Genomic DNA, 12607 nt, shown 5'->3' on the forward strand with positions numbered 1-12607 from the left:
CTGGTGTCACCTGTCACTGTCACAAACTGTCACTGTCACTGTGACAAACTGTCACTGTCACCTGCTGGTGTCACCTGTCACTGTCACTGTGACAAACTGTCACCTGCTGGTGTCACCTGTCACTGTCTCAAACTGTCACTGTCACTGTCACCTGCTGGTGTCACCTGTCACTGTCTCAAACTGTCACTGTCACTGTTACCTGCTGGTGTCACCTGTCACTGTCACTGTCACCTGCTGGTGTCACTGTCACTGTCACTGTGACAAACTGTCACCTGCTGGTGTCACCTGTCACTGTCACTGTCACTGTCACTGTCACCTGCTGGCCCCTCCCTCCCCTCCCCTCCCCTCCCCCCCCCCCCCGGGATATTTTTGTATTTTCGTGGGAAAAAAAATTTGGAGATTTAAAAAAAAAAAAGAAAAAAAAAAAACCACAGAGAAACGGGAACGGCTGTGGGGGAGGGGAGGGACACACCTGGGGACAGGTGGGACACGCATGGGGACAGCTGGGAATACCTGGGACACACCTGGGACACACCTGGGCACACCTGGGACACACCTGGGGACAGCTGGGCACACCTGGGTACACCTGGGACATCTCAGACACACCTGGGGACAGCTGGAGCACACCTGGGGGCACCTGGACACACCTGGGACATCTTGGACACACTTGGGGCACACCTGGGAATATCTGGGATACACCTGGGGCACACCTGAGACATCTCGGACACACCTGGGGACACCTGGGACATCTCATTACACACCTGAGCGCACTTAGGGCACACCTGGGCACACCTGGGGTACAACTGAGCACACCTGAGATACACCTGGGCACACCCATTACATACCCGGGGGCACCTGGGGACACCTGGACACACCTGGGGCACACCTGACACAGACCAGGGGTACACCTGGGACATCTCAGACACACTTGAGCACACCTAGGGTACACCTGGGAACATCTGGGATACACCTGGGCACACCTGGGTACACCTGGCGTACACCCGGCCACACCCATTACACACCTGGCGACACCTGAGACACACCTGGGGTACATCTCAGACACACCTGGGACACACGTGGGGGCACCTGGATATACCTGGGCACACCTGGAACATCTGGGACACACCTGGGTACACCTGGGTACACCTGGGATACAACTGGGTGCACCTGGGATACACCTGGGCACACCCATTACACACCTGGACACCTGGGACACACCCATTACAAACCTGGACATACCTGACACACACCTGGGCACACCTGAGACAGACCAGGGGTACACCTGGGACATCTTGGGCACACCTGAATCCAGCTGGACACCTGGGACACACCTAGGACACACCTGAGCACACCTGGGCACATGTGGGACACACCTGGGCACACCTGGGGCACACCTGGGACAGACCCATTACATACCTGCAACACCCCAGGGCACACCTGGGTACACCTGGGCTATCTCAGACACACCTGGGCACGCCTGGGGGCACTTGGGGCACACCTGGGGGCACCTGGACACAGCTGGGACATCTTGGGCACACCTGGTCACACCTGAGCCTACCCATTACAAACCTGGACACACCTGACACACACCTGGGCACACCTGGGACACACCTGGGATATCTCATTACACACCTGGGCACCCCTGGGGGCACTTGGAGCACACCTAGGGGTATCTCAGACACACCTGGAACATCTGGGATACACCTGGGCACACCTGGGTACACCTGGGGTGCACCTGGCCACACCCATTACACACCTGGGGACACCTGAGACACACCTGGGCACACCTGGAACATCTGGGACACCCCTGGGCGTATCTTGGACACACCTGGGCACACCTGGAACATCTTGGACACACTTGGGGTACACCTGGGAATATCTGGGATACACCTGGGGTGCACCTGGATACACCTGGGGACACACCTGGGACATCTCATTACACACCTGAGCACACTTGGGGCACACCTGGGGGCACCTGGACACACCTGGGACATCTGGGACACCCCTGGGCATACCTGGGGGCACCTGGACACACCCATTACAAACCTGGGCACACCTGACACACACCTGGGCACACCTGGGACATCTCGGGCACATCTGGGGTACACCTGGATACAGCTACACACCTGGGACACACCTGAGCACACCTGGGCACACCTGGGTACATGCGGGACACACCTGGGGCACACCTGGGCACACCTGGATACATGTGGGACACACCTGGGGCACACCTGAGGAGTACCTGGGACACACCAGGGCACACCTGGGTACACCTGTGACATCTCAGACACACCTGGGACACACATGGGCACACCTGGGCACACCTGGGTACATGCGGGACACACCTGGGGCACACCTGGGTACACCAGTGACATATCAGACACACCTGGGACACACATGGGCACACCCATTACACACCTGGGGTACACCTGGGCACACCTGGGTACATGTGGGACACACCTGGGGCACACCTGGGTACACCTGTGACATCTTAGACACACCTGGGACACACCTGAGCACACCTGGGCACACCTGGGTACATGTGGGACACACCTGGGCACACCTGGGTACATGTGGGACACACCTGGGGCACACCTGGGTACACCTGTGACATCTCAGACACACCTGGGACACACCTGAGCACACCTGGGCACACCTGGGTACATGTGGGACACACCTGGGGCACACCTGGGTACACCTGTGACATCTCAGACACACCTGGGACACACATGGGCACACCCATTACACACCTGGGGTACACCTGGGCACACCTGGCACATCTTGGACACACTTTGGGCACACCTGGGCGCACTCGGGGACGTCTGAGACACACCTGGGGCATACCTGGGCACACCTGGGCACACCCATTACACACCTGGTCACACCTGGGGCACACCTGGACACACCTGTGTCGCTCCTGCGCCAAGGTGGAGGCCGGAGCAGGTGAGGGCAGGAGCGTAGAATTGCCCCAGAGACCCCCCAGAATTGCCCCAGGTGTGGGGCTTGGGGTGCAAAGTTTGGGGTGAGAAATTCGGGGTGCGGGGTTTGGGGTGTGAAATGTGGGGTGGGAAATGTGGGGTGCAAAATTTGGGGTGTGAAATTTGGGGTGCAGAAATGTGGGGTGCAAAATTTGGGGTGCGGGGTTTGGGGTGCAGGGATTGGGGTGTGAAATTTGGGGTGGGAAATGTGGGGTGGGAAATGTGGGGTGCAGAATTGTGGGGTGGAGAATTTGGGGCGCAGGGTTTGGGGTGTGAAATGTGGGGTGGGAAATGTGGGGTGCAAAATTTGGGGTGCGGGGATTGGGGTGTGAAATGTGGGGTGCAGAAATGTGGGGTGCAGAATTTGGGGTGCCAAGTATCGGGTGCAGGGTTTGGGGTGCAAAATCTGGGGTGACAAATGTGGGGTGCGGGGTTCAGGGTGGGAAATGTGGGGTGCAGAGTTCGGGGTGCAAAATTTGGGGTGCCCAGTTTAGTGTGGGGTTTGGAGGTGCAGAGTTTGGGGTGCCGAGTGTGGGGTGCAGAATTTGGGGTGCAGAACTTGGGGTGTGAAATGTGGGGTGTGAAATGTGGGGTGCAGGGTTTGGGGTGGGAAATGTGGGGTGCAGGGTTTGGGGTGGGAAATTTGGGGTGCAGGGTTTGGGTGTGGGGTTTGGCATGCAGAGTTTGGGGTCCTTGACTGGTATGGTGTCCCCGTGCCCCCTCTGATGTCCCCATGTCCCATCTGATGTCCCCATGTCCCCTCTGGTGTCCCCATGTCCTCTCTGGTGTCCCCATGCCCCCTCTGATGTCCCCATGTCCTCTCTGGTGTCCCCATGTCCTCTCTGGTGTCCCCATGCCCCCTCTGATGTCCCCATGTCCTCTCTGGTGTCCCCATGACCCCTCTGGTGTCCCCATGTCCCCTCTGGTTGTCCCCGTGCCCCCTCTGATGTCCCCATGTCCTCTCTGGTGTCCCCATGTCCCCTCTGGTGTCCCCATGACCCCGGTCGTGTCCCTATGTCCCCTGTGGTGTCCCCTTGTCTCCTACCGGGTCCCCATGACTCCTCTGATGTCCCCATGTCCCTTACCATGTCCCCTTGATGTCCCCTTGATGTCCCCTTGATGTCCCCACTCCCCCCACATGTCCCTCCCTTCAAGGACACCAAAGCCAATTGCTCAGAAATGACTTTTTTAACCAAAAAAACCCAAAAAAAACCGCGAGGAGGGGACAAAAAGCGACAGGAGAAGAGCGGTGACACCCCAGGACCGGGTGCCACCCCGGGTTGGTGACACCTCGGGTTGGTGCCACCCAAGGGTGGTGGCACCTCGGGGACTCGGCTGGGACTTGGTGCCAGCTGAGGGGGGTTGGTGACACTCCAGAATTGGGTGCCACCAGCGGGTTGGTGACACCTCGAGGTGGTGGCACCTTGGGGTGGTGGCATCCCAGGGCGGTGGCACCTTGGGGTGGTGGCACCCCAGGGTGGTGGCACCCCGGGGTGGTGGCACCTCGGGGACTCAGGTGGGACAGCCGAAGAACGCCATGTTCTCGGAGAACTCGACGAAGTCCTGGCAGCGGCGCTGGAGCGACGCGTCCTGGCACGCGGCCTCCGAGGGCCACTCCTCCAGCCAGGTGTCCTTGCCCATCAGGTACCGGTACCTGGGGACACGGGGGACAGCTGGGGACACGGGGACAGCTGGGGGATATGGGGACACAGGGACAGACACAGGGACATGGGGACTGAGGGGACAATGGGGACAGTGGGGATACAGTGACCCTTGGAGGCCACTCCTCCAGCCAGGTGTCCTTGCCCATCAGGTACCGGTACCTGGGGACACGGGGAACAGCTGGGGACACGGGGACAGCTGGGGACACGGGGACAGATGGAGACAGCCATTGGAACAGCCATGGGGACATGGGGACAATGGGGACAGTGGGGATACAGTGACCCTTGGAGGCCACTCCTCCAGCCAGGTGTCCTTGCCCATCAGGTACCGGTACCTGGGGACACGGGGGACAGCTGGGGACACGGGGGACAGCTGGGGACACAGGGACAGCTGGGGACACGGGGACAGCTGGGGACACCGGGACAGACAGGGGGACATGGAGACAGACAGGGGGTCAACCGTGGGGACAATGGGGACATCAGGAATTTAGGGGACAATGGGACAATGGAATATGGGACAGTGGAGGCAATGGGGACAATGGGGATAGAGGCGTTAGGGGACACAGGGGACAATGGGGACAGTGGGGAAAACAGGGCAATGGGGACATTGGGAATTCAGAGGACAATGGGGACAGTGGGGAAAACAGGGCAATGGGGACAGTGGGGACAATGGAGATATAGGGGCAATAGGGACAATGGGGACACAGGGGACAGTTGGGGACATGGGGACAAACATGGGGACAGCCATGGGGACACGGGGACATGGGAACAGATGTGGGGACATGGGGACAGTGGGGACAGTGGAGGCAGTGGGGATAAAGGGGATATAGGGGACAGTGGGGATATAGGGGACAGTGGTGACAGTTGGGACACTGGGGACAAGGGAACACAGGGGACAGTAGGGACAATGGGGGCAGTGGGGATAAAGGGGACAGTTGGGACACTGGGGACACAGGGGACAATGGGGCAATGGGGACAGTGGGGACAGTGGGGACAGCTGGGGACATGGGGACAAACATGGGGACATGGGGACAGCATGGGGACATTGGGGACACTAGGGACAGATGTGGGGACAGTGGGGACAGTGAGGACAGTGGAGGCAGTGGGGATAAAGGGGATATAGGGGACTGTGGTGACAGTTGGGACACTGGGGACACAGGACAATGGGGCAAAGGGGACAATGGGGACACAGGGGACAACAGGGATAATGGGGCAATGGGAACAGGGGACATTGGGGATATAGGGGACAATGGGGACAATGGGGACACTGGGGATATAGGGCCAATAGTGACAGTGGGGACAGTTGGGACACAGGGGACAATGGGGACAATGGGGATATAAAGGACAAATGGGGAGAAAGGGGACATGGGGCAATGGGGACAGGGGACATTGGGGTAGAGGGACAATGGAGACAGTGGGGACAATGGGGACCCTGAGGACACAGGGGACAATGGGGTCAATGGGGACACTGAGGACAATGGGGACAGTGGGGATAGAGGGGCAATGGGGACATAGGGAATTCAGGGGACATGGCAACAATGGGGACAATGGGGACAGGGGTCATTGGGGATATAGGGGACACTGGGGACACAGGGGACAATGGGGACACTGGGGACATTGGGGACAATGGGGGACATGGGGACAGTGGGAATTCAGGGGACAGTGGGGGCAATGGGGACAATGGGGACACTGGGGATATGGAGGACAAGGGACATGGGAGAGTGGGGACACTGGGAACACAGGGGACACTGGGGACAGTGGGGACATTGGGGACGTTGGGGACAATGGGGATATATAGGACAAATGGGGAGAAAGGGGACATGCGGCAATGGGGACATTGCGGTATAGGGGACAATGGGGACACAGGGGACAATGGGGACCCAGGGGACATTGGGGACATTGGGGCCGGTGTCCTACTGTCTGCCGCTGGCCCAGAGGTCGCTGGCCTGTCCCCAGAGCAGGTAGTCCTGTCCCCTCTGCAGCCTCAGGGCGTCCCTGCACTGCTGGTGGCTCACGAAGGTCCTGTTGCTGCCCGCCGGGTTCTCGTCCGTGCCTGTCCCCGTGTCACCGTGTCACCATGGCAACGTGGCACCATGGCACCACGTCACCATGGCACCGTGTCACCATGCCACCATGATGGCACCGTGTCCACCGTGTCACCGTGTCACCGTGTCACCATGGTACCATGTCACCATGTCACCGTGGCACCGTGCCACGGTGTCACCATGTCACCGTGGCACCAACCCCAATTGGGTGACACTGACCCCAGCTTGGTGACATTGACTCATCTGGGTGTCACCAACCCCACTTGGGTGACACTGACCCCAACTGGGTGACACCAAACGCAGTTAGGTGACACCAACTCCAATTGGGTGACACCAACCCCACCCAGGTGACACCACCCCACCTGGCTGTCCCCAACCAACGCACTTGAGTGTCCCCATCTGCAGGTGACCCCCACCATGTCCCTTCCCATGGTGACCGTCTCCTCCCTTGTGGTGGCCTTGTCCCCCTGAGGTGGCCATGTCACCTTCTTGAGGTTGACCTTGTCCTCCTTCCATGTCCCCCCATGATGGCCATGTTCCCCCATGGTGGCCTTGTCCCCAGCCCATGGTGGCCTTGTCCCCCCCGTGGTGGCCTTGTCCCCAGCCCATGGTGGCCGTACCCATCTTGATGACCGACAGCACCTCCATGACGTAATTGTCGTAGGTCGGGGTCTCCTCCTGTGCCACCACCCTCACCTTGTACACTGCCAGGGGACAATGGGGACATTGGGGACACATTGGGGACAATGGGGACAGTCACCCCTGTGCCACCACCCTCACCTTGTACACTGCCAGGGGACAATGGGGACATTGGGGACACATTGGGGACAATGGGGACAGTCACCCCTGTGCCACCACCCTCACCTTGTACACTGCCAGGGGACAATGGGGACACATTGGGGACATTGGGGACAGTCCCCCCCACCAGGGTGGCCCTTCCACGTCCCCTGTCCCCACTGTGTCCCTCCCTGGTCCTGCCATGTCCCCGATGTCCCCAAGCCACCCGCCATGACCCCTTATCACCCCATGTCCCCAATGTCCCTGATGTCCCCAATGCTCCCAATGTCCCTGATGTCCCCAATGTCCGGATTGTCCCCCAGTGTCCCCATTGCCCCCATTGCCCCCATTGTCCCCCAATTCCCCCAAGATCCCCAATGTCCCCAATGTCACAGATGTCCCCAATGTCCCCATTGTCTCCATTGTCCCCAATGTTCCCAATTCCCCCAGTGTCCCCATTGTCCCCACTGTCCCCAATGTCCCCCAATGTCCTCAATGTCCCAAATGTCCCCAGTGTCCCAAATGCCCCAATATCTCCATTGCCCCCTTTGTCCCCAGTGTCCCCACTGTCCCCAATGTCCCCATTGCCCCCATTGTCCCCATTGTCCCCCATTATCCCCAATGTCCCCAGTGTCCCCACTGTCCCCATGTCTCACCGAAGTCCACCCCAGGCTCGCAGGCCTTCTCGATGCGTTGGTTGACCGTGATGTCCACGGGCTCCTCCTGGCGCTTGAAGCAGCTCTCTGTGGGGACATCACAGGGACATTGTGGGGACATCATGGGGACATCACAGGGACATTGTGGGGACATGATGGGGACATGATGGGGACATCACATGGACATTGTGGGGACATGATGGGGACATCACGGGGACACAGTCATGACAAGGTCAACTGTGGCAGGGACGTGTCCCCATCACAGTCATGACGTGTGACATCTCATCGATGACGTGTCCCAACCAGGTTCATGACCTGTCCCACCATGGCAGAGACATGTCCCCATTGTGGTGGTAACCTGTGACAGTTCCTCAGTGGTGTGTCCCACCATGGCCATGACGTGTCCCACCACAGCAGGGACATGTCCCCATCATGGCTCTGAAGTGTCCCATCATGGCAGGGTATGTCCCCACCATGGTGACATGTGACATCTCATCATTGATGTGTCCCACCATGGCCATGACGTGTCCCCACCATGACCAGGACATGTCCCCACCATGACCAGGACATGTCCCCATCATGGCAGGGACACGTCCCCATCATGTCCATAACATGTCCTATCACATTAATGCATCTCACCATGACCATGACACGTCCCAATCATGACCAGGACATGTCTCCATCATAGCCATGACACGTCCCCATCATGGTGACATGTGACATCTCATCACTGATGTGTCCCACCATAGCCATGAAGTGTCCCATCACATCAACGTGTCCCACCATGACCGTGACATGTCCCCACCATGGCCATGACGTGTCCCATCACATCAACGTGTCTCACCATGACCATGACGTGTCCCACCATGAACATGACGTGTCCCCATCATGGCAGGGACATGTCCCCATCATGACCGTGACACGTCCCCATCATGGTGACATGTGACATCTCATCATTCAGGTGTCCCACCATGACCATGACATGTCCCCACCATGACCATGACGAGTCCCACCATGACCGTGACATGTCCCCACCATGGCCATGAAGTGTCCCATCACATCAACGTGTCCCACCATGACCATGACGTGTCCCACCACGCCATGAAGCATCACATCAACGTGTCCCACCATGAACCCTGACTGTCCCCACCATGACCGTGACATGTCCCATCACATCAACATGTCCCCACCATGACTGTGACATGTCCCCACCATGACCATGACACATCCCCATCATGGTGACAGGTCACATCTCATCATTGACATGTCCCCACCATGACCATGACCAGTGTCCCCCCCTGCCCACCCTGTCCCCGTGTCCCCGTGTCACCTTCGGCGCAGCGACAAACGTCCCCCTGGCAGATCTTGTTCAGTTTCCCTCCCTCCTTGTCCGGGTGGTAGAACCGCGTGCAGCGATCGTCTGCGGGGACACGGGGACATGAGGGGACAGCTGGGGACAGCTGGGACAGGGACAGGGACAGGGTGGGGACAGGGACAGGGACAGGGACAGAGGGGACAGAAGGGGCAGAAGGGATGGGGACAGGGACAAGGACAGGGACAGGAACAGGAACAGGGAGAGAACAGGGACAGGGATGGGGACAGGGACAGGAACAGTGACAGTGACAATGACAGTGACAGTCACACACCAATGCTCTAGTAGCTGTAGACAGGGACAGTGACAGAGGTGGCAGTGACAATGACAATGACAATGACACACCGATGCTGTAGTAGCTGTAGACACTGACAATGACAGTGACAGTGACAGTGACACAGAGACAGTGACAATGACAGTCACACACCGATGCTGTAGTAGCTGTAGACAGTGACAACGACAATGACAGTGACAACGACAATGACACAGTGACAGTGACAATGACAGTCACACACCGATGCTGTAGTAGCTGTAGACAGTGACAATGACAGTGACAGTGACAACGACAATGACACAGTGACAGTGACAGTCACACACTGATGCTGTAGTAGCTGTAGACAGTGACAGTGACAGTGACAGTGACAATGACAATGACACAATGACACAGTGACAGTGACAATGACAGTCACACACCGATGCTGTAGTAGCTGTAGACGCTGACGGCCGCCGGCTGGATCAGCCCCACCTGGAACCTCTGGTGGGCCTTGAAGGCGAAACACTCCTGGGCCCTGTGTGACACCTGGGGACAGCGCGGGGACAGGGACAGGGGCAGGGACAGCATGGGGACAGGGGACAGGGATGGGGACAGGGACAGGGACAGGGGCAGGGACAGCATGGGGACAGGGGACGGGGATGGGGACAGGGGACAGGGACAGGGGACAGGGACAGGGAACAGGGACAGGGATGGGGACAGGGATGGGGACAGGGACAAGGGACAACAACAGGGGATAGGGATGGGGACAACACGGGGACAGGGATGGGGACAGGGGACAGGGACAGGTGACAGCATGGGGACAGGGACAGGGGACAGGGATGGGGACAGGGGAAAGCCATAGGGAGAGCCACAGGGACAGGGACAGGGGACAGCACAGGGACAGGGGCAGGGACGGGAACAGCATGGGGACAGGGACAGGGGGTAGGGGAGAGGGACAATGACAGGGACAGGGGACAAGGGACAGGGACAGGGGACATGGGACATGGTAGAGGGACGCGGGACAACAACAGGGACAGGGATGGGGACCGGGGACAGGGACAGGGGACAGGGACAGGGGGACACCAGGACAGGGAGAGGGGACATGGGGGTGGCACTCAGGCTGCGAGCCACCTCCACAACGCACCTGTTCCTGTCCCCAGCCAGGTCCCCATGCTGTCCCCACCCATCCCTGTCCTTGTCACCACCTTGGGACTGTTGCTGTCACCACCCCTGTCCCAGCTGTGTCCCTGTCACAGCCCTGTCCCCTTCCTGTCCCTGCCCATGTCCCCAACTCTGTCCTGACCCCTGTCCCCATCCCTGTCCTCTCACATTCCTGTCCCATCTTGTCCCTGTCCCCATGTCCCTCCTGTCCCCAGTGTCCCCCGTGTCCCCACCTTTGTCATCACGCTTGTCACCCTCCTGTCCCTCCTCATGTCCCCACTTCCATCTTGGGTCCTGTGACATCTTGTCCCCATCCCTGTCCCATCCATGTCCCTGTCCCCATCCCTGTCCCTGTCCCCACCCTGTCCTATCCCTGTCCCACCTTGTCCCTGCCACCACCCCAGTTCTGTCCCCATCCTTGTGTCCCCCGTGTCCCCCGTGTCCCCAGTGTCCCCAGTGTCCCCAATGTCCCCAGTGTCCCCAGTGACCCCAGTGTCCCCAATGTCCCCAATGTCCCCAGTGTCCCCCGTGTCCCCAGTGTCCCCACCTTGTCCAGGTAAATGACGACGTTGCTCCGCTCTTTGTCCTGGTCCAGCTCGAACTTGGAGATGTACCTGTCCACGCCCTCGGACAGCTGGGGACAGTGGGGACAGAGGGACAGTGTGACATTGGGGACAGAGTGACATTTGGGACAGCAGGGACAGAGTGCCACCAGGGACAGCAGGGACAGCGTGACATTGGGGACAGTGTGACACTGGGGACAGGGGACACATGGGGACAACAAGGATGTGGGGACACAAGGACGCACATGTGGGAACGAGGGGACATGGTGGCACATGATGGCACAAAGACTTGGGGTCTCCTGTCTTTGTCCCCATGTCCCCACAGTGTCCCCGTGTCCCCGTGGTGCCCCCTGGTGTCCCCATGTCCCCACACTGACCCTCCTGAGGTCCTGCATGTCTGGTGTGAATCCCGTGAGCATGGACACATCCAGGATGGACACGGTGGCATCCATGGTGTCCCCTTGGTGTCCCCATGTCCCCCTCAGTGTCCCCATGTCCCCTCAGTGTCCCCATGTCCCCACACTGACCCTCCTGAGGTCCTGCACATCTGGTGTGAATCCCATCAGCATGGACACGTCCAGGATGGACATGGTGGCATCCACGGTGTCCCCTTGGTGTCCCCATGTCCCCCTCAGTGTCCCCATGTCCCCTCAGTGTCCCCATGTCCCTGATGGTGTCCCCATGTCCCCACACTGACCCTTCTGAGGTCCTGCACGTCCGGTGTGAATCCCGTCAGCATGGACACATCCAGGATGGACATGGTGGCATCCACGGTGTCCAGGTACCTGTGGGGACACAGCTGAGGCCACCCTGCTTGTCCCCACGCCCCCTGTCCCTCCCCGATGTCCCCAATGTCCCCATAGGACAAGGACCCACCCTTTTTGTCCCCAATCTCACCATCCTTGTCCCCAGTGTCCCCAATGTCACCAGTGTCCCTTCATCCCATTCCCCACCCTGTCCCCACTGTCCCCAATGTCCCCAAGATCCCCTCCTTGTCCCTGTTGTCCCCAATGTCCCCAAAGTCCTCAGTGTCCCCAGTGTCCCCATCCTTCCCCTGATGTTCCTGTCCCCAACACCCCCTCTCTGTCCCTGCTGTCCCCAGTGTCCCCAATGTCCCTGCTGTCCCTCCAGCCCATTCCTC

The 12607-nt window shown here is 59.3% G+C and overlaps 1 protein-coding gene across 2 annotated transcripts in view; it reads right to left on the reverse strand.

Annotated features, from left to right (window-relative positions):
- Positions 1-4147: 4147 nt before the first annotated feature.
- Positions 4148-12607, reverse strand: part of LOC131569206 (venom factor-like) — a 53524-nt gene continuing 45064 nt past the window's right edge. For both annotated transcript variants that reach the window (XM_058821406.1, XM_058821405.1), the window contains exons 33-40: positions 12164-12251; positions 11451-11537; positions 10183-10288; positions 9448-9537; positions 8118-8204; positions 7305-7388; positions 6557-6692; positions 4148-4632 (exon numbers count right to left, since the gene is read on the reverse strand). In XM_058821406.1, coding sequence (XP_058677389.1) covers positions 4491-4632; positions 6557-6692; positions 7305-7388; positions 8118-8204; positions 9448-9537; positions 10183-10288; positions 11451-11537; positions 12164-12251 — 820 coding nt within the window. In that variant the 3' untranslated portion in view covers positions 4148-4490. The remainder of the gene's footprint in view (positions 4633-6556; positions 6693-7304; positions 7389-8117; positions 8205-9447; positions 9538-10182; positions 10289-11450; positions 11538-12163; positions 12252-12607) is intronic.

The sequence above is a fragment of the Ammospiza caudacuta genome, chromosome 29 (assembly GCF_027887145.1).
Source record: "Ammospiza caudacuta isolate bAmmCau1 chromosome 29, bAmmCau1.pri, whole genome shotgun sequence".
Classification (NCBI taxonomy): domain Eukaryota; kingdom Metazoa; phylum Chordata; class Aves; order Passeriformes; family Passerellidae; genus Ammospiza; species Ammospiza caudacuta.